Source organism: Sapajus apella, unplaced genomic scaffold (genome assembly GCF_009761245.1).
Source record: "Sapajus apella isolate SASKATOON/1434 unplaced genomic scaffold, GSC_monkey_1.0 scaffold5, whole genome shotgun sequence".
NCBI lineage: Eukaryota > Metazoa > Chordata > Mammalia > Primates > Cebidae > Sapajus > Sapajus apella.
In genome coordinates this window covers 27212496-27235763 of record NW_022436945.1, presented here as the reverse complement: position 1 = coordinate 27235763, position 23268 = coordinate 27212496, and the positions used below count along the sequence as shown (strand labels likewise).

Here is a 23268-nt window from a genome sequence, read left to right as displayed (position 1 = left end):
TTCCCTCATCTGTCTCTCATCCCTCGATTCCATCCTCTACTCCAAATTCTCCAAATAAATTCACCCATTTCACTTGCCTAATCAGTGTCACTAAGAGCTTCTATCTTGGTCTGTTTTGGCTACTATAACAAAATACCCAACACTGGGTAATCTATAAAAAACAGTAATTTATTTTTCACAATTCTGGAGGCTGGGAAGTCTAATATCAAGGCTTAGGTAGGATTGGTGTCTGGTAGAGTCGAATCTCTTCTTCTAAAATGGAGCCTTGTTGCTGCATTCTCACATAGTAGAAGAGGAAAGGGGGACTTAATATGTTTCATAAAGCCTCTTTTACAAGGTCTTAATAGCATTCATGAGGGAGGAGCCCACATGACCTAATCATCTCTTAAAGACCCACCTCTTAATACTATAACATTGGTCATGAAGTTTCAACACATAAATATTGGAGAAGACACATTCAGACCACAGCAGCAATTTCCTTTCTCAGGGGACTGTCCAACTCCTTCAGCAAAGCATACAAAGCACTGTAAAGTCTGGCCTTAGTCCTTCCTTCCTAACTCATCTCTGTACAACTTGTAAAACTCTAACCCAGCAGGCCCAGCTACAGAGGGCATCTCCTCAATTCCCATCTGACCATGGCATGGCACATGCTATATTTTCTACTTATAGCATACATTTAATCCTCACCTAACCCATTGGCCCAGGAAACTACCAGTAGGCCTTTAAAACCCACTTGAATGTCTCATGGAAAATAAATTACTTTTACCCTGAGTCCTTTCAGAAGAACATCTATGATGAACAGTTAGATATTACAGGGAACAACTTCCCTTCAACATAAAATGAATTTAGGGGCAACTTTACTTATCTGAAACAGAGAGAGGAGCATTGTCAGGTAGGATGTTCCTTCTACTGGGAAGTGTGGAAATAGAGGATGACTCGTGAAGTTCCTGAGACAAGATCCATCCATGTCCACTGTTCAGTATAGCCTATTTAATCATTAGATGGCTATAATTCCTAGGAAGAACCAAAAATCTGTCTCTACAAATTTCTACTATTCCTAGTTCTGCCCTGTGGAGCAATTCATAGTTTGTCTCTTGCTTTTGTACATGCAGCTTTTCAAACAATTGCAGGCATTTATTACACTAGCCCTCCTCCCATTTGAGACCTCGATCATGTTGGGGTCACCACATGAGACACTGATCACTACCTGCGGATGTCTGTCTTGCAGACCGTGATTCAGCAACGGATGAATGAAATACACTTTCACACACTAGAGTACAGTGAATTTGAGTGGGCTACGAAGGTCGTTAGCTGCTTTCAGAGGGCAATTGCAGCTAACCCATGACTCCCTGTTCCTTCTCACATTTATTCAGTATAGGTTTAATAATAGAAATTCTAGGTCAACATGCTTTTCGATAATTAACATAGTTAAAGGAGTGGTTTTACAAATGATAAAAGCTTTTGGTTCCGGAACCTAGAATAAACACTATTAACAGGTAATTCTTCTTTGACCTCCCCATGAGAGGACCATCCAGCACAAAGTTTACATGAGTAAACAGTTAGAGTAGAGACAAAGGAATGTGAAGTAAACAGGCTTAACTGGGAAAGCTTTTATTATCCTAATCTTTTACCTTATGACTCAAAGTTCTAACACAATGAACTGGTTGCCTTCAGCCTGTTCCATTAAAACCTTTTGGCCTTCCAGAAAGTTTAAGACTATAATCTCCTAACTTTCCCTAATATTTCTCTAATATTTTGCCAGCCACCCCAAGTAAATCCCAATACCCATTCTCTAAAATTTTCTATTCCTGACTTACAGGTGTTTGCTAACTCCTGAAAATACGGCATTCAGAACCTATATTTGGCATATAAAACACAATTATACTTCTTTAGGTCACAATCATTTCGTTGTTTGGCTTTGTACCTCTGCACCCAGAAAAGCACATGATCAACACATTGGTAGTATTCCAGCGAACGAATGAATGCCAAATCTGCAAAATTTCAAATACCTACATTACCGGATCTTAAGAAATGACAACTTTTAATGCGTGGTCAGAACAAAAGCAGCCAGGAAAGGGTCCCTGCAGGATGGACAGCCACCAAATCACTCTTAAGATGCACATCAGCAACCATGCTCAAGTCCACCTCTTTCCTTGGGGTCCTGCATCAGGTTCCCTCCAAGATCTCAACCCCAATCCAGTGTCTTCTGAAGCTTTCCCAGGGCCAGGTCAGCCCTGCACTGCACCTTCTCTGGTGGTGGGTTGAGGCTGACAGGCCACAATGAGTAGAGTGGATGCCTGAGTCTCCAAAGGGAGGAAAGATATTCAGAAGAGAGAAAAGGAGAAACAAGATATTTAGCTACTTCAGTATATCCTAAAATGGTGGTCCACATGGCTCTGATCACTGCAATATATTTCTAGACTTTAAAAGCAGGCAATAGATTACAATGTGACCTTTATGGAAGAACTCCGAGCAAAATTCTACCATGAATAAATGAAAGGCAGCAAAAAAAAAGAAGGTGTCGGGGAGAACTTGTGGTCACTCTGTGATGAATATTCCCATTACTTCCTGACATACTTTCTAGAAAGCTAGTCTAGTCCATGACCAACTGGAAGAGAGGATGCAAGCTACATACACAGTTTAAAATTATCTGGTAGGCACATCTTATTTTTTTAAATTATATTTAAACATTTTTTTATTTTTAAATCTTGTGGGTGCATAGTAGGTATATATATATTTATGAGGTACATGAGATATTTTGATGCAGGCATGTGATGTGTAACAATGGCATCAGGATAAATGGGTACTCATCACCTCAGGCATTTATGTTTTGTGTTACAAACAATCCAATTGCACTCTTTTATTTTAAAATGTACAATTATTATTGACAATAGTCACCCTGTCAGTATTTGATTTAGTATTTGATAAATACTAAATCTTATTTATTCTTCGAACTATTTTTTTTGTACCATTAACCATTCCCCCTCACTCCAAACCCCCACTGCCCTTCCCAGCCTCTGGTAACTATCATTCCACTCCCTATCTCCATGAGTTCAATTGTTTTCATTTTTAGCTCCCATAAATAAGTGAGAACACGCAAAATTTATCTTTCTGTTAGTAGGCATATTTTTTAAAGGTAAAAATGAAATAAGTAAAATTAATTTTAGTCATGTGATTTATTTAACCCAATATACCCCAAATATTATTTCAACATGTAATCATTATTAAAAAAAAACTATTGAGATTTTTACATTTTTTTTCAAATAAAGTCTTTAAAATCCACTGTGTGGATTTTTATACTTACAGCACATCTCATTTCAGATTGGTCACATTTCAAGTGCTCAGTAGCTGCAAATGACTACTGATTACTGTACAGCACAGTAAAGGTCTGAGCTATAAATAAATCTCTTCAAGATACAAGTCAACAGTGCAAGATACTTGTAAAGTCTATTCTTAGGGATGGATTTATTTAAAAAAAATAATTATCAAACTCAAAGCCTTTGGTGAAAATTTTGAAGCTATATAAAGTAATACAGGTAAAAAAATAAAAAAGACAAAAATTATCTAAGCATCTGTCACAAGGTGGATGCTTCTGGAGCCCACAGACTCATTTTTCAAAGTCAAAAATAAATTAGGTAATCAATCCGGTGTTAAGAATCTAAACCTTCCAACAAATACTTCGGAGTTCATGCAGTCCTGGACATTCTTTTTATAGATGAAAAAGAATTCCTGCCAGCCCTTGTGCCCAGCAACCGACTTCTGTCTAGCATGACAGACGGTCAAGTGCTGATTAGCTGACATGGATACGCTGTTCCGTGCAGCCCTGACTGAGTCATAGCTGCTGCCTGGGACCCCAGATGAAACTTTACATAAGAAATCAGGATGGGATTAAAGGCGCCCAGTGGAAATTTAATATAGATAAAACGTCCTCCAAAACATACCTAACAGACTCCCTCAGAATCATTACCTGTGTAGCAAAAGAGACAAATGTTTGAAATGGAGAGATTATGACTGAATGTAGAAGGGGGAATAGGTGAGAATATTTGAAAAATAATACCATGTTCTTCAGAATCACCACCCTCGGAATCAACATGCTCTAGCTCAGTGTTGTAATTTTCGATCTTCACTCTAGCAAAGAAAGAAAGTAATGAGCCGGCAAATATAACAGCCAAGCAAGAGACAAAACTGAAGCCAGGCTCTATTGAAAATCCTGAAATAATGGTGCATATATTAAGTGGCTAACTTAAAATTCCAAGCAGATGGTGAATTATTAAGACAAATTAGTAATGGGTAAAATACAAAGTGACACAAAGCAACACTCAAATATAAAGTTTCCAATATTTTTTTACATTAAGTAATGAAAATCAGCCCAGGCAACACTGGCTTTTGATATAGGGAAATGGAATTATTACTCCTGCTAGTCACAGGAAAACAGTTTCAGACTGCCTTCTCATTTAATATGCGAGGTAATATGCAGCCCGGAGAGGCTGGGTGAGGTGGCACTAGGTCCCATGCCACTACTTGGAAAGGCGATGTGTTTACAGGGCCCTGTGCAAGAATACACCGGTTCCTTATGGGAAGTTTCAAAAGGGAACATGTATCGGTTTAAAATCAGATCTACAAAGAGTCAAGGAGTCTTAAAATTAATGGTAAGGGAGCCCACACAGTTCAATCTCAGATATGTGTCACCTTCAAGAAATGCAGTTTAGTTGCCAAGAATCATAGAAAAGAAAACCCATTTTGTCAAAGGACATTAGAGGGAATCCAAATACATCTTCTCCAGCAACGTTTAATAAAGTCGACTTCTATATGTCTGTTTCCCATGCAGCCACTCCGTTTCACTCTCTCCCGCTGCCGCCAGGCCCCATGCTCCGTATCACATTGTCCCCCTCAAACACAGCCTCTCTCCCAGCAAGAAATAAGACTTCCTCTTTGGGAAAGGGAAGAGCCAGGCTAGCACTTACCAGATTCTTTTAGCAGGATGGAAAAGAGGAAGCCTGCGAGCATTTTCACATTAATGACATCTGTCCTGTCACAGTTGTTAAACACCCACACCATGTTTAGAGTGGACACCAAATCCGGAGGATCGGAATCTTATTAGAGTCGGGAACAGTGCTTGAAGAGCCATGATATATTTCGAGTAGGATAAGAAGCGCCAGTTGAAAAACATTTGGTGCAGCCAGGCACAAGTGTCTCACGTCTGTAATCCCAGCATTTTGGGAGGCCAAAGAGGGCAGATCACTTGAGGTCAGGAGCTCGAGACCATCCTGGCCAACATAGTGAAACCCCATCTCTACTAAAAATACAAAAACTAGCTGGGCATGGTGGCGGGCACCTGTAATCCCAGCTACTCAGAAGGCTGAGAATCTCTTGAATCCAGTAGGTGGAGGTTGCAGTGAGCCGAGATCATGCCACTGCCCTCCAGCCTGGGTGACAGAGGAGACTTTCAAAACAAACAAACAACAACAACAACAAATTTGGTGCTTACGCCAAAAATACTTCCATGTACATTGTCTCTGACTTACCCTGGGTCCAGCACATACTCTGCGCATTGCCCTGGACTACACACCAGCCTTTACTTCTCTACCTATTACCATCCCAAGAATCCCCACCATTTCCCATTCAAAATCCCCTTTCCTTTGACTGATGTAACAGCATCATGTAGTGTAAGAAGCCCCAGCCCAACACTTCTGCTCCCTGCTCCTCAGTGCTGGAAATTCTCTTTAAAGGAAGCAGAGCATTTTCCTCTGCGGATAAAGAAAAGGATAAGAATGCAAATACTCTTATGAACGATCTAAAGTGACAGTCAGTATGAGGGGCAGATCAGATGTCCTTCTGAGTAGAGATTTTGTAGAAGAGGCAAGTCTGAAGAACTGGAGAGAAGAACCCCGAGATGCTTTTCTTAGGCTTGACAATGTTTCTAGGTCTGAGTCTGGGCAGACTCTTGATTTCTTTGGGGTGTGATGAGGTAAAGATCTAGTCACAGTCACTCATTGCCATCAGTTTCCAGAGTGGATATGTTCATTGACTTACCACGGACTCAAGCTCAGCACTGCATTTTAACCCAGGACGTTATGTGACTGTGTTCACACATTCTGAGCGACGTTCATGGGTGCTAGGAGAAAATGTAACCTTTGGTTTCATACGTTTGGGGAAATTAATCTAAACAAGGTTAAACAGTTTGTCTTGCTACAGGAATTATCAGAGTTTTTAATGCACTAATGTACAACTCGAGGAGAATAGAAAACACAGTGTTTCCCTAGGAGAGCAGTTCTCAGAGTGCGGTATGCATAACTCATGAACCAATATTTTCCAAATTGTCGATGCATGAAGGTACAGAATCATAGCTGCTTAAAAATTTTATTAAAGTTCTAGACAGGCTGGGCGCGGTGGCTCACGCCTGTAATCCCAGCATTTTGGTAGGCTGAGATGGGTGGATTACCTGAGGTCAGGAGTTTGAGACGAGGCTGACCAACATGATGAACCCGTCTCTACTAAAAATACAAAATTACCCGGGATGGTGGTGCATGCCTGTAATCCCAGCTACTTGGGAGGCTGAGGCAGGAGAATTGTTTGAACTCGGGAGGCGGAGTTTGCAGTGAGCTGAGATTGCTCCATTTCACTCCAGCCTGGGCGACAGACTGAGACTGTCTCAAAAAGAAAAGAAGGGATGAGACAATATTGAAGAGGAAGCCTGCAGCAGCCAACCATCCAGATAATTTTTTGAGGAAAAAAATTAAACTTGGCATGCCCTTATTGAAGAAGTCCAACAGTTAATAGCACAAACCAATAGCCAACACCATAGACATCTCTGCTGGTTCAGCTTACATAATCCTGGCTGAAAAATTAACATCAAGCAAACTTTCCACTCAATGGGTGCCAAAACCATTGCTCCCAGATAAGCTGTAGAGGAGAGCAGAGCTTTCAATGGAATTTATTTTTTGAGACAGAGGCTCGCTCTGTCACCAGGCTGCAGTGCAGTGGTGCAGTCTCGGCTCACTGCAACCTCCACCTCCCGGATTCAAGGGATTCTCCTGCCTCAGCCTCCTGAGTAGCTGGGACTACAGGCACATGACACCACACCCTGCTAATTTTTGTATTTTTAGTAGAGACGGGGTTTCACCATGCTGGCCAGGATTGTCTTGATCTCTTGACCTCGTGATCTGCCCGCCTTGGCCTCCCAAAGTGCTGGGACTATAGGCGTGAGCCACCGCGCCCGGAGTCAATGGAAATTTGAAACTAATGGGATCAAGATGCTGAAGTATGTTTTCAAACAATTGTAACAGGTAATGAAACATGGTTTTACTAGCACAATCCCAAAGATAAGCCAAATTCAAGCAATGATTACCGAGAGCAGAGTGGTCCAGTCTAAGCAAAAGAGGACTGGTCAAGAGCAAATCGTTGCAGCAGTTTTTTGGGATACTCAAGGCATTTTGCTGTTGACTTTCTGGAGGGCCAAAAAACAATAACATCGTTTATCATGAGAGTGTTATGAGAAAGTTAGCCAAAGCTTCAGCAGAAAAATGCCTGGGAAATCTTCACCAGAGTCCTTCTCCACCATAGCAATGTTCCTGCTCATTCCCCTCATCAAACAGAAGCAATTTTGCAAGAGTTTCCATGGGAAATCATTAGGCATCCACCTTACAGGCCTAATTTGGCTCCTTCTGACTTCTTTTTGCTTCTCCATTTAAAAGAATCTTTAAAGAGCACCAATTATTCTTTAGTTAATAATATAAGACTGCATAAACATGGTTAAATTCCCAGGACCCTCAGTTCTTTAGGGACAAACTCAATGGCTGTTATCATTGCTTACAAAAGTGTCTTGAACTTGATAAAGTTTATGAGAAATAAAGCATATATATATACACACACACATACATACATACATATGTTTGTAATTTTTTAATTCTATTTTTCCACAAAACTTTTTGAAGTTCCCTCATATTCTGTGGAACATACTATGGAAAACACAATCTCATAGTGTGCTTATAAAATGATTCCTTTACATGCCTCTTCTCCCTAGACATTTCTCAGTGAATTAATTAGATGCTGATCAAAGGGTTTCCTCACAAACTGTAGTTCTGGGTTTATGACGCTGGAATAAATGCATATGTCTTCTCTGGCAAACGCAGTTGATGCTGACCTCATCCGTTTAGAAGAGGCCTTAACCTGGAGAATTATTTCACCCAGAAAATGTTACAGATAGTCAAGAAAATGGAGGTTAACATGCTCCTACAGCAGATAATCCGTCGCTATGAGATACAGTGCCAATGATGTCCCAAGAACAGAAAATCTATCATGCCGTTAGCATCATGGCCAACGTGATTTACTGTTCTTTTTCCAGCAATGAACTCACCGATTGAGGTATGTACCTATGTTACAAATTATTCTTTTATAAAAGGAACAGAATGACAGCAAGTTATACTCTGAGTAATCACAATTTGTATTTGCAAAAATGGTATGCAAGCCAAAAATAACTTAAGAACTAATTCACATTTCAACCATGGCTTCTTAGAATATAGAGTTAGTCTAATTCTCTACTTTGGGAAAGACTGGAAGTCCCAATTACAGAATTTGGTTATAAATCTCTTTCTCTTCTCAGGCATCTGAATGACTGGCCAGAAGTCTGTTCTCAGACGGCTGTAAAAGATTTTGGGAAAGAGTCAGATGTGTAAAGTGCTGAACAACGACTCCATGCAAAAACTCTCCCCAAGGAAACTCAGTCCAAATGCTATATAGAGCTGGACTGAGGTACAGGCTGTTCAGACCTCTCATTTTCATTCTGGAATTTGTCCAAATAATAGGGACCATGCAGTTATAGCTGTAGTTTTTAAAATGTTCCTCAAAGATGACCGGAATCTCCTCTTTGAGAGCTGAAGACCCTCATCTAGCTATCCTGTTTCTTTTCACGTAAGACTTGAAATGAAATTAGCATATAATCTGCCTCTAGTAAAATTTTCTTGGATGAAAATGTTGTTTTTTTTTTTTTTTTGAGACGGAGTTTTCACTCATGTTACCCAGGCTGGAGTGCAATGGCGTGATCTCGGCTCACTGCAACCTCCGCCTCCTGGGTTCAGGCAATTCTCCTGCCTCAGCCTCCTGAGTAGCTGGGATTACAGGCACGCGCCACCATGCCCAGCTAATTTTTTGTATTTTTAGTAGAGACGGGGTTTCACCGTGTTGACCAGGATGGTCTCGATCTCTTGACCTCGTGATCCACCCGCCTCGGCCTCCCAAAGTGCTGGGATTACAGGCTTGAGCCACCGCACCCGGCCTGAAAATGTTTTTATGACTAGAAATGCTTACTAAGTTTCAGGTCCAGTGCTACGTTATTTAGTCTTTCCAACAACTCTATTGGATAAAGACTGAGATTATCCCCATTTAACAGATAGGAAAACAGACTCAGTGGCCTGAGGCCACCCAGTTTATGGGTGTAGAAGTAGGATTAGAATACAGGAAGTTAGTCCCTCTGAATCTCCAAGCCTGATGAAATGGTTTATGAGAGTTTGATTCTGTGAGCGAAATTGTGGTTTTGAGCTCCATATTAGTCTTTATTTCACAAAGCCTTCTCTACACTTTGGGTGTGTGTTAGGCTCCCTTCTCAGTCCTTCCGTCATGTCTTGTGCATGGATCACGTGGTCCTATTCCCCACTGATGTTCCTGCCCTCCTACAAGCCTCTGCTAATATCATCTCCAACAGTACCTGCAATTGCAATTCTGAATCAATGACTAGAAGAACCAACAAACAAACAAACAACAAGGCCTCTACTTGGTACCAAGAACATTAATTTCTAAATAAGGTTCTTACACCCTAAAGAGTATACAAAATAACCTAATGGAGTCCAGAGAGAAAATTTCAGTGTTTCTATTCAGATTTTAAACTTGAAAATATAAGAACCTTTCAAAGTTTCATTGACAGTTAACAAGTGGATTGACACTGGCATCCCCGCCCGTACATGTGGCTGACAGTTTGAATCATATGTGACTTGTCTTCCTTGGCACCCAAAATAACAGCGAGACTCCACAGTCCATAGGGTTAGCTGTGGTGCCCTGAGCCCAACTGAGAAAGTGGCTATTTGAATTATATTTTCAATTTTATCTAAGCTAATCCTCATAAAACAGACAAGCAGCTTCAAACAAGCCCTGCCCAGAACCACAATTAATGCTAATAACAAAGCAAGCACAAATGAACAAGAAAAGAACAGAGCTGTTACCATGTCTCATACATTTTTTATAGCCACATCATGAGATAACAAGCTAATCAGATCTGATGTGAGGTTTGCGAAACAAAAAAACACAAAGAACCCCCGATAGCATCAACATTTAGATGCATATCCACTGTTCTTATCAATGGCCTTTGCCTAAGTGAACATTATACCTTGGGAAACTGGCCAGTAGTATTTTCTTGCAGTTTACGAAAAACCGTATTTTTCTTAATAGGGTTACAAATGTGGAGATTTGGAACTTGGCCATTCAAAGTACAACCTGCAAAAGGGCAGCATCAGCATCTCCTGGCAGCCTGTTACAAAGGCAGTGTTGGGGTCCACCCCAGACCTACTGAATCAAGATTCACATTTTAACAAGATCCCCGGGTGACTCACAAGCACATTTCAGTTTGAGAAGCACTGCTTTAGAACATTCATCCAAAATAATGTGCATCTTAACACTTCTGCTCTTATTTAGTAGTTTTAGATCTATTTCTCTTGAATTTTTGAACTCAAAAACTGGTCATTTCTCATACCCATTATCAAATGTGCTTCAAAACTATCAACGATCACCATAAACCAAACATTCAGCAAAGTAATCAATTTATAACTGCAGCATGAATTCCTTATTCATTTCGGTATACTTAAAATAAATTTCTTGACCCTCATGCAATTAAAAACTAGCCAGCCACACGTTCATCTTTTGGATTCCCATCTCAACTTACTTTTGTTTGATCGTCGGCTTTGAACACGTAGCAGATGCTCTGCCGATGGGCGGCATCTTCCTTAATCAGACAAGCAAAGTAACCTGGGTCATGACTGTTGTGAATCAGTTTGTGAACGTGCTGAGGCTTGCACTCAAAAATGCTAGAACAGATCAGGGGATCCCACTGTTGACTTCTCCCTGTCTCGGGTTCACATCTCAATCCAGAGGGTGAAACACAAAGCCGGACTTGCTTGGTTACAGGTTCCTTCCTGGAGGACTGCCTGCTGAGTCTTCGCACCTCAGCCACAACCCAGGGCAGCATGGGCATGGTGGTCAGGGAATGCACAGGCAGGGAGCCCACCAGCTGCAGGCCAAAGTCCACTGAGACCTCATTAGGAAGCAGATGTTTCCTTGCTGTGAATGTTATTGGTTCCATCTTGGGAAGGGTCTGGGAACTCAGCAAAGCAGTTGCCACTGTTTTTCTGTTTTGGACCAAGCAATCTATTTCACATACTTCATATGCAAAAACCTGGGGGAGAAAACCAGAGGCATTCGAATTTAATGAAGTCATATCAACAGCTACCTTCAAAGGGTTATTGTTTCAGAACAACTCAAAAGCCTGAAACCCAAATGTAAGAAGAGGTGAATATTGGTTCAAATAAGCTCCTCTGCCTAGAAAGAGCTTTCTCAAAATTGTATTCCATATAAAACCTGGTAATGGCATAACTGTCACACTCATTACAGGTACCAAAGAGGCCACTGGGAAACTGTTAAATATAAGCCTCCCGGCCTGGCGCGGTGGCTCATGCCTGGAATCCTAGCATTTTGGGAGGCTGAGGTGGGCCGATCACTTGAGGCCAGGAGTTTGAGACCAGCCTGGCCAACATGGTGAAATCCCATCTCTACTAAAAATTAAAAAAATTAGCCAGGTGATGGTGGCACATGCCTGTAATCCCAGCCACTTGGGAGGCTGAGGCAGGAGAATCACTTGAACTCAGGAGATGGAAGTTGCAGTGAGCCGAGATTGTGCCACTGCACTCCAGCCTTGGCAACAGAGGGAAACTGTCTCAAAAAAAGAAATAAAGAAAATAGAGAGGGAAATGCAGTCGTCGAGGAAGTTTGGGTTTGGGTTTGGTAGAAGCTTTTTTTTTTTTTTTTTTTCCAGATAGAGTCTCACTCTGTTGCCCAGACTGGAGTGCAGTGGCACAATCTCAGCTCACTGCAGCCTCTGCCTTCCCAGTTCAAGCAATTCTCCTGCCTCAGCCTCCCCAGTACCTGGGATTACAGGCGCCCATCACCATGCCAGGCTAATTTTTATATTTTTTGTAGTGATGGTTTTCACTATGTTAGCCAGGCTGGTCTCAAACGCCTAATCTCAGGTGATCCACCTACCTTGGCCTGATGACATCCTGCTGTCATCAGCAACAGGATGATCAGAATGTGGCGGTTGACACCAAAAGATTAGGTGAGATTGTCCAGAACAGCAGGTGGAAGGAAGGGAAAGGATGAAGTCAAACACAGGAAGAAAAGTCTTCGAAGTATGTGAAAAGAAACAACCAGAAAGTTAAGATGAGAATCAGAAGAGTTTCAAGAAGGAAGGTGTGGCCAAGGTTGAGAAATTCAGAGAGGATGAGGCAGTCAGGGACTAAATAGCCCTCTTTAAATTTTACAACCTTGGGGACCTGGGCAAGCTTAACAGAGTTTCAGCTGATCTCTAGTGCAAACCAGGCCTTACAAATCAGGAATGGATGGTCAACAGGAAGTGTAGACAGTCAGTGTAGACCTTCCCTCAGAGGGAAGGAAGAGAAAGACAGCCACAGCCAAGGGAAGTCTGAAATCAAAGGAAATGTCTTTTTTTTTTTTTTTTAATTGGACAGACCTCATTTATTCTTTAAAAATACTTATTGAGCCCCTCAGTTATTCTTTTAAAATACTGATTGAACCCCTACTTTGAGTCAGGCACTATGGCAGACACAAGGGAGAGAGGAGTGAATCAGACAGATGCACGCTCTGGTTTTGCATATGTTGTCTCATGTTTAATCCTCCTAACAGCCTGATCTGCTAGAGCCCACTATTATGACCTAGGAAGCAGAAACCTGGAGAGCTTGAGTCACTTATCACAGGGAACTGGGGAGCAATTTGCGCTTGACTCTAAAGTCCATCCTCTTGACTGCTGCACAAGAATGCATCTTCCACATACACCCTAATGGTACCCAAGCATTCTTCTCCCATGGAAGCCTCCTTCCTGAGTTCCAGATCCATATAGGCCATTAAATATTTCTATCTAGATAGCTATAGACTTGTAGGCCTGAATTTGGTTATTTTAAAGCTAACTCAGTCTCACCTCCTCCTTCCCAGAATCTCTCTTCCCTTCTATAGACTGTATCTAGGTGAATAGCATCACTATTCACTGAATGGCCAAGGGGTCATTCAGATTCCTTCTTCATCCTATTACTACCTCTAACTGACGCCACCATCTCACTCTATTTTCTCACCTGGAGAAAAGGTGCCTCATCCTTCAATCCACCTGTCACATATTTCCTGGAGTAACTTAAAACAAAATATATCATGTCACACCCCTGCTAAAAATTCTCTAATAACTGCCCCATACAATCTGAACCCTTCTACATGGCATATCAGGTCTCTCAGGAATCTGGCTCTGTCTATAGCTCCAACTTCGTATTCTCCCCTAAAATGCCTGCCTTCATGCACCTTTTGGCTCTGAAGATAGAGAACTAGTTACAGTTCCTCATATAAAATGTGATGTCTCATGCCTGTGAGCCACAGTGCATACTGTCCTCTCTCCCAGAATATAATCCCTGCCACAAACTGCAAAGGATCTGAGATTTTTACCTTACTTGCAAACTAACACGTTACCGTGACACAAGTTAGCCTGCTGGTAGAAAACATGAGACTCCTGGGTGGAGATGAAGGACAATTTATTACTCAGAGCCGTCACAGTAGCCAGACAGTCAGCATTTGTGTTGGTTCCCTGACCCCCAATTCCCACAGGTCAGGTGACATCTGTATCATGGTGGGTTACAGGAAAAGAAGCTGGGTTTAGGGAGACTGAATTTTTTATTTGAAGCAGAGTTTTGCCTTTGTTGCCCAGGCTGGAGTGCAATGGTACGATCTTGGCTCACCACAACCTCTGCTTCCCAGGTTCAAGCGATTCTCCCACCTCAGCCTCGTGAGTAGCTAGAATTACAGGCATGTGCCACACGCCCAACTAATTTTGTAGTTTTAGTAGAGTCGGGGTTTCACCATGTTGATCAGGCTGGTCTTGAACTCCTGACCTCAGATGATCCACCCGCCTCGGCCTCCCAAAGTGCTGGGATTATAGGCATGAGCCACAGCACCTGTCCGGAGCCTGAATATTTTATAGTGGGAAGTTCAGGAAGCAATCATGTCTGTCCTCTGCTCCAGAGAAGACGCTATTTCTATCTTCCATGACTGTTTGCTGTAGAGACATGATGGAAAAGGCAGTTCAGAATGTAGGCACTCAATGCCCTGCTCACAAGATGTGTAGAAACAGAAACGACCCATGGAGCGTCATCTGCCAACAGTCCCCGTCCTTGTCCTCTGCTTCCAACTGGTACTTAACACGCAAAGTCCTACCTTAAGCAACTGCCACTTCTTTTTTCCAAGGTGGTTTAGGACATGCATCAGCAGACTTTTCTGCACTTTGTACCTAATCACCATACTTCAGAGTTTGAATAGGTGTCCCTCAAGAAGACTGTAAGCTTCTTGTACTCTTCACATTTGGGGTTTCCAAAATCAGTATTCAAATTTTAAGACTTTTCTGAAATGGAACTGAAGTCTATTCTTTTTACTCTATGTTTTTTCTGCATAATATATATGCACAATGCTAAGAGCAAATTTTTATAATATAATTTGAACATAATTCATAGCTCATTTTTTATTTCAAGTGTTCAAAAATTCAAAAATAAAGCAATACTTTACAGCCCAGACATTTCATGAGTGTAGTCCCTGATTGTTCTTTAAAGCACAGCTTCTCCTAATGAAAACAGGCTTGAAGTTCATAAAATCCCATAAATAATGATCTCTCTTTCTCTTTATTCTCTCTCTCACTTACAGGTGAAAATGACATTAAATGTCTGGATCACCTTCCACTCCTGTAACAGAATCTGTTTCATGCTCTAACTGTTGACAGCTGCTAATCCCAAAACATGTTTAAAGAAGTACCAGAATTATTACAAAGGATAAATCTGAGCTCTACCAATTATTTTAGATGAGGTAGTTATTAATATAGTGGTAACAAGTATAGCAGAATTACTTTCAATTTCCTTCTTAGAGTATAGATGTACACAGTGCAAAAAATTACTCAATTCAGTCGATAGTAATCAGTTATCAAATGAGTCCTGCCATTTCGTTGACAAAACTATTTGAATGGCTAAAGTTTTTGCTTTTCCTTCTTTCTTTTATTTATTTATTTTTTTCGAGACAGGGTTTCACTGTGTTGGCCAGGATGGTCTCGATCTCTTGACCTCATGATCCACCCACCTCGGCCTCCCAAAGTGCTGGGATTACTGGCGTAAGCCACCGCGCCCGGCCAAGTTTTTGCTTTTCAACCAGCTGTAGCATGTTGCTAGCTTCTCTGTAAAAAATACATTAGATCTTAGCATTATACATAAACTATCAAATAAGAAGTTCTACCTCCAACATAGCCATAATTATTTATAAGCAATTCAGATTTTGCTAATACAAGATTCAGGGTAACTTAGACCAGGTGAGTATCTACATTACTTGTCAATAAAAAGTTCCATAACAGAGATAAACTATGCAAATATATTAGGGGGTTGACACAAAAGTAGCTGCAATTTTTGTCATGAAAAGGAATGGCAAAAACTGCAATTACTTTTCAGCAATTTAATATAAGCCATTCAATTTTTTTTAAAGCCATCTTAATCCACATTATTTGCACTCAACCTCCGACCATCCTTTAAGCCCCAAATAGAACCTTAGATTCCAAGGAAGAACTCTCACGTTTCACACCCTCAGCAAGAAATACTGTGATGCCAATGAGCTTCTAGTAATGTTCTGGTTAGTAGAGTCATCTGCGCACACACCCTATCCCTCTCCGGAGAACCTTTGTATTCTGTACAACTCCTACCTAGCAGTCTTTAAACACAGTAGCTACTCAAGACACAAAGATGTCCTTTATTAAGACAGTTTCAATAATCTTAATGAGTCCTTCTGTGCTACGTACCTCCGGCAGTATGCACTCAGAATCATAAAATTTTAAAGCTAACAAGGTCCTTTCAAGCCATTTAGAAATTTCCCTAATATTTGAACTGAGGCAACTGGATTCTGGAAAAGTTAAGTGGCGTGTCCAAATTTAGTGACAGAATTGGGACAATCCAAGTCCCTGACTCCCATCCAAGTGCTTCAGAGAACCCCAACTTCCTTATGAAAACACTTTCAAGTGTGAAATTGAAAAAGCAAGTTACTCAGCTTCTTCAAATCTCATTTATTCTTATGAGAGAATGGAACAAGATCATCTCCAAGTTTTCTTCCGTCTCTAAAATCTGGTGAATCTTATTTTCGTCATGTATAATACCAAATGTCCCCAACATTGTGTGGGGATAAAAAGCTACTTCCATCTTCCTTTCAAGAACAAAAATGTGAGGGAGGTACACGAGGAAAGGATGGGAATTACTGATCAGGAACTAAGAGAAGCAATGGCAGGTGTTAGTAAGCTGCGTGTTGGGAACCCCCTTTCTTCCCAGCCCCCTCCACTCCTTCCCAGCAAACCCCAGAGAGCAGGATGGGGACTTTCCAGTAACTAACAACACAACAGCCTCTGCAGTTTCAGCCCTCACCTCCTCAGAATGCTGGTGGGAGGGGGGAGGGAGAGGAGAAAGGATGAATGAAGGGGTGCTAGTGGCCTCTAACTCTAGGCCTGATAGCGGTTGGGGACCTCAGAATGGGCAGGAAGTCCCCAGGTGGCCACTCACATTGCTCTGTGAATCAATGGTTTAATTTCTCTGTTCTTTACCCCAGATGGAGTGGGCTTGCAACTGAACAGAATTATATTGCAACCTGAAGTACTCTAATCCCATGCAGTAGGATCACTGGCTTGGCCACACTCTTCGTCCACTTGCTCCACAGAATTCTACCCCAATGGGAGCTGTGTGTTACTCACCCAGGAATCCCACAGGTAGCAACAATCCTTGGAGTAGAGGCTGTTTCACCCTTGCATGGAGCTCCCAAAACCAATGGTTCTAAATGTTTTCATCATCAGGATGCTTTAGCACTAGGGTGTGCCTCTCTAATTTGACATGTAAAGTTATGATGCTTTTGAATGACTTCTTTCTCATATAAATTATTATTATTATTTGAGATGAAGTCTCGCTCCGTCGCCCAGGCTGTAGTGCAGTAGCTTGATCTCAGCTCACTGCAACCTCTGCCTCCTCCCCGACCACCCGGGTTCAAGCAATTCTTCTGCCTCAGCCTTCCTAGTAGCTGGGATTACAGGTGTGTGCTACCACGCCTGGCTAATTTTTGTATTTTTGGTAGAGTCAGGGTTTTGCCATGTTGGCCAGGCTGATCTCCAACTCCTGACCTTGTGATCCACCCGCCTCAGCCTCCCAATGTGCTGTGATTACTGGTGCGAGTCATATAAATTAGAGCCAATTTGAGGCTAGTCCTTTAGAATGTCACTGTCACTTCTTATACTCTTTACATTGCACAGAAAAAAGGGTGGGAAAATGGGGGAGCGTCCTAGCCAGCCTCCAGAGATTACATATAACCCTCCCATCTGCAGGGTTCCTTTAAGTTATTCTGCTAAGAGTAAAAAAATAGTTATTAACACATTATCTTGGTGTGTTTATTAACTGATTTAACTCACAGCAACGTTGGACAATAAGGAATATTATCATTGAATAGGGCACAGAGAAGTGAGGTCACATGCCCAAGGCCATACTGTAAGAAGTGGCAGTATTGGGATTTGAACCCAGGCCCTTTAGCTCCAGAGCTTGCTTGTTCTTAACCACTTTGCTAGAGGAATATCTGTTGACCACCTAGAACTTCATGGACATTTTACATGATCTGTGTGTTCCCAACTCTGAGAAGTAGTTTTTGTCATCCTCATTTTACCAAAGGGTCCCCTCACTAATAAATTGTGAAGGCAGGATTTGAATCCTTATCTGTCTTGTCCACAAACTTCTGTTGTTTCCCATGGAACAGTATCTTTAGATGGGAATAACCTCAAATATCTTTCTAGTGGATTAGCTGGGTTGTTCTATCTAAATTTTGCTTGGCCTCAGCAATCCAAACCTAACATCAAAATTATACTCTAAAAGTATAAAATAAATAAACATAATAATAGCAATAAATAATATTGAGTGCTCACTGTGTACCAGGCACTGTTCTAAGCACTCTACATGTGTAAATTCACTAATTCTGACAAAGAATCCATAGTGCTTACCTACTTTGGAAGTTTAGATTCGCTGATCAAATATAATGTGCTGTTAAATAAATGCATTCTGTTTTTAAGAGAAAAATATCTGTTGCTCATCTCAAAAAAAACAGGCACACTCAAAAGTAAATGCCTCTTTGTTGGGACTAAAACGTGTTTCCTACATTCTGCATGGCTTCACAAAAACCTATATATCAAGAGTCTTTCAGGTGGCCCAAGTATGACAAATCTTTTTCTAAACATCTAGAATCTGAAAAGGGACACATTGCCCCTAAATCTAAGATCCCATCAAATGGAACTTTTGGCTTAGAAATATCAAAAAACTTGAAGATGAAAACCTTCATGGATTTTGTGAATAATCTGGTTTAAAGATATTTTTATTGGACTGTGGGGTTGGAAGAAAAGAAAAGTCATAAAGGAAATTGTAAGGCAACAGTTCTGACTGAAAATCTAAATCCTTTGTCATCACTTCAGGGATACAAACCCCAACACTCCTCGGCTGCTGAATGGACTCGAGGGCGCGGTCATGTTTCACTGCAACCTCTGCTTCCCAGGTTCAAGTGGTTCTCCTGCCTCGGCCTCCTAAACAGCTGAGACAACAGGCTCATGCCACCACACCTGGCTGGTTTTTGTGTATCTAAATTTTTGTAGTGACAGGGTTTTGCCATGTTGGCCAGGCTGGTCTTGAACTCCTGACCTCAAGTGATCCACCCACCTTGGACTTCCAAAGTGCTGGGATTATAGGCATGAGCCACCATGCCTGGCCATGGACTCAGACATTTCAATGAGCAGATTTTACTTCTCAAGTTTAATGACCAAGCGATGAAACCGGCTGAGAAATATATCGAATATTGAAACTAACGTGGTCATTAAACTTGATAAGGGCAGCACAGTAGACCAGAAAAGGGCAAAACGAATGATCCTGAGGCACCCACACATAAGCAGGAAGTCCCCAAATGGGCTATGGTACATTTTCAGTTCTCTGGAAATCTGAAAAGAGCAAAAACTGGGGATCTACATACAGAGAAATGCTGTGGAGACAGTAGGAAGGGCTTGAGGGAGCTGCCATTCTGTCAGATCAAATTAATAGCATTCTCAAAGACAGAATCCTCTGGAGCCCCTTGCTCTCCTCCCTACCAGCTATTCTGCCAGGAAGCTGGTGGCCAACAAAGCAGGCAGCTGCGGTTCCTACTCCAGGCATCAAGACAACTGAAGATGCTGCTGTTAACACAGAAGAGGTAACAGCCATGCTGCTTGGTGCAGCCTCCCCACTCCCTGCTGCTTGTCAGTGGTACATTCTATAAGATCCTAGAAGATCTGGACCACAAAGGAGGCACTCACCCACGTCCGGTTCTGCACAGGGGTATATGTCATTGTGATTGCAGCCTTTCTGGTCAGATCTGCCTTCTAGGGAAGTGGGGGACAGGGATTATCACCAGCTGGATAATGAGGAAGAAGGGCAAGCTCTGTTGCTTCATAGTTGCACATTTCCTCCTAATACCCACTAGCGTTTTGACAAACTATGCCTTATGGGACAGCAGGTCGACACTGACATGATGACCACCCAAGCAGAAATGCTGTCATAGAGAAAAGGGGAATCCCCAGCACTCTCATTGGGATAGATAACAATGGACAATGACAAGGAATCTCATTTGCAAAATTTTCCTTTGCAAATATAATGTAAGAATGTATAACTACACCAATGATTTTTTTTTCTGTTCTCCTGATTTGCAAACGCCTGAACAAAGCCACATGAAATTAATTATTTTAATGATCACCTGATGATTTTATTTCCTGCTTTGAACCACTTAGTCTCTTCCGTGTCTCCTTGCACTCAATAGTGTTTCATACTCATGTTCACTTCAGAAAATGTCCCCTAAACATTTTTTTTAAGAGATGAGATGTTACTTTGTCACCCAGGCTCAAGTAAGGTGGCACAGTCATAACTCACTACAGCCTCAAACTCCTGGGCTCAAGTGATCCTCCTGCCTCAGTCTCTCAAGTGGCTGGGACTACAGGTGAGTGCCACCACCCCTAGCTAATTTAAAAAATTTTTGTAGAGACAGGGGTCTCACTGTCTCTGTTGAATTCTTGGGCTCAAATGATCCTCCTGCCTCAGCCTCCCAAAGTGTGGGGATTACAGGTGTAAGCCACTGCCCCTGGCCCAAACTTTTTATATTACACCTTTTAACTCACAGCTGTGGCTACTATCCAATAGCTCATGTTATGTCAACGATTACTTATAGATACATCTGGAGAGAAAGTGCTTGTCGTGGTCTTATTTTTCTATAATATGCTAGAAAATAACAAGAAACAGGCAGACTGTGAAACTGTGATAGCATCCAATTTCAAATAGTTGTAAAACACCTGTTTGCAAAAGCAGTTAAACCTTTTCTATGCAAACTCTTTCATGCAAAGTCCTTATGCCTTAAGACAGCTCCCGAGGAGGAGCTGATTATGATGCACACCTCTTTCCCGACCAAGAAAAGCCATCTCAACTCTAGAAAAAGCTGTCAAACTTACCTGTTCAGGGATTCCTAAGCCATGGGAGTGGCAGAACACGAAGAATCAGAAATATAAAAAGTCGTTCTCCAAGGTGGATTCCCAGCCTCTGGGAGCAGCTCTCCTTTCATTCTTCCACCCCAACCCCTCCCACAGGCAGCAGACTCCCCAAACAACAAAACCCAGAGGTGGCCGTTCTCCAGCTCCTACCAATCCCAGCTCACATCTAGGGAGGACATTCTGCTCTCCTAAACAAGGGTTTTTGACCAGGGCCTCTGCATTCAGCTTAGGTCCAGTGCAAAAAGTTTAGAAGTTTGAACTTGTACAGATAACTCAGTTTCTTGGGTGTGACCCATTTAAACCAGGTCATTTTTAAACGCTCTTTCAAAGTCCGATTTTATTAATAAATAAAATCATCCCATCATAAAGGAAGCAATGAGAAATCTGTGGAGTGAAGACATATCCATCAACATGGGGCACCCTGAACATTAAACTGTTTGGTGGAAGGAACAGCCATCACTTTCAATTTCTTTTCTTCTTAAAGCAACTTCCAGAGAATAAGCTATGTTAAATAAAATCAAAACAGGAAAAGCCACATCTAGGTGGATTTCAAATAAAATGACGCCTCTTTGAAAAAAACAAAAACAAAATCTCAATGCCTGGTGATGTTTGAGGGTCTCATCATCACAGAGCCATCAGGAAGCGGCTAGAAACAATTGAGCAGGGTTTCAAAATGACTGGTACAGGATGTGCCCATAGAAAGAAATGTTGCGCGCACTGGCGGAGCTGCCAAACTTACTACTGCAAAGTACCCTGAACTTTTAAAGGGTGGCTTGGGGTCACTCTGACCACAGTCTTCCCAGTCTGGTCGCCTTGCAAACACGCTAGCCCTCGAGATATTTGGCGGCGGGGGGAGGGGAGAGATGCGCGGACCAGTGAGCGGGCGGGGGGAGAAGCCCGCGGAGCTCTCGGGTCGCCGGTAACAGGAAGGTTTCGCTTTCGTCTGGGGAGGGGGAGGGCAACGAGATGGCAATGAACTTCCCCCCCCGAGAGACCCCGTGGGTGAAGTCGGCAGAAGCGTCCCTGCGCGGCCAGCTGTCTCCCTCTCCGCAGCCAGCCGGGGCAGGGGCGTGCTGGGGGCGGGGGCGGCCACGATGCCCCGGGAGGAGACAGCGGGGTGGCGAGGATGAGCCCCAGAAGGCGCCTTACCTGTGCCGCGGCGCGCTCAGAGCCCGGGACCCGGCCGAGACGCGCAGGTGCTCGGGGGCGTCCTGGGGACGGCTTGGGCGGGCGGGGTGTCCATCGTGCCCTGCTTGCTGCGCTCTTCCAGCCGCGGGAGGCTGGGGAGGGGGCTCCCCTCGGCTCGGCGCCCGTCTCTCCTCCACCCGGCTGAGGACACAGCGGGTCCCGCGGCGGCGGCAGCAACAGGCACTGGCGGACGGTGGCGGCACCAGGAGCAGCAGCTGAAGAGGAGGAGGAGGCGGAGGAGGAGGAAGAGGAGGAGGAGGAGGAGGAGGAGGAAGAGGAGGAGGTGTCTGCGCGCGGCTCTCGTTTCCTCCTCCCCGGCTGGGCGAGCGCTGGAGAGGCGAGGGGAGGACAGGAGCCGGGATCTTCCCACTCGGTGCCCGGAGAGCCGGGAAGGGGACTCGGTGCCCTCCTCCCCCCCACTGCGTCGTGTGACTGTGCCCGGGCAGCGCGGCCCGGACCGGCGAGTAGCACGCGAGCAACAGCTGCTGCACTGCGGGTCCGCCGCGACCTCCCTCGCCTCCTTGCCACCCCCCGCCCCCCAGCCCGCGGGCCATCCTCTGCCAGTGTCTGTGGGGGGAATGGGGGGGTACTCGGGCTGCCGCCCCATCCAGCCCCCTGCGCAGGATCTGGGCACAGTGTTTCCCTGAGGAGCGGGGGACTAGAGGCCCCGCGCGTGATGCAGGCCCTCGTGGCGGGATGTGCAGTCGCACACCCTGTCCTTGGCGGCCTATTTTTAGCAGGTGGCACTGCCCGCCTCTCGCTCGGCCTGAATGGCTCTCAGCAGGTGGCACTGCCCGCCCGTTCTCCCGAAGGAGCCTCGCCTCATCTGCACCATCCCCTTCTCCCTCCGAAACAGACGTGGTAGAAACTGCACAAAACATGGGGGGCGGGGGCCGGGGGGACAACCAAGCCACCTAGCTCTTCCCCCCCTTGCCCCTTCCCCCCGTCCTTGGATGATGGCAGGGGGTGAACTGAGGCACAGATGCCCTATGGGGCGCCGGCAGGCAAGGCAGGAAAATCTGGGACTCTGGGAAACAGCGAAGGCGAAGTGCCCTCCCGGGATTAAACACCAGGAAACTCCATTTCTAACCAATTGCGTGAGTGACGCAGAGCCTGGATTAGGCGCTTTTTCCTGCCCTGCGCTCCCAGCACACGCGCAGGAACAC

General features: G+C 43.5%; 1 protein-coding gene across 6 annotated transcripts in view; it reads right to left on the bottom strand.

Annotated features, from left to right (window-relative positions):
• Positions 1 to 22542, bottom strand: part of TBC1D1 (TBC1 domain family member 1) — a 239902-nt gene extending 217360 nt beyond the window's left edge. For 3 of the 6 annotated variants that reach the window (XM_032273806.1, XM_032273811.1, XM_032273807.1), the window contains exons 1-2: positions 22064 to 22542; positions 10931 to 11440 (exon numbers count right to left, since the gene is read on the bottom strand). In XM_032273806.1, the coding sequence (XP_032129697.1) occupies positions 10931 to 11347 (417 nt within the window). In that variant the 5' untranslated portion in view covers positions 11348 to 11440; positions 22064 to 22542. The remainder of the gene's footprint in view (positions 1 to 10930; positions 11441 to 22063) is intronic. The other 3 variants (XM_032273816.1, XM_032273827.1, XM_032273820.1) reach the window with 3 other exon arrangements.
• Between the last annotated feature and the right edge of the window lie 726 nt (positions 22543 to 23268).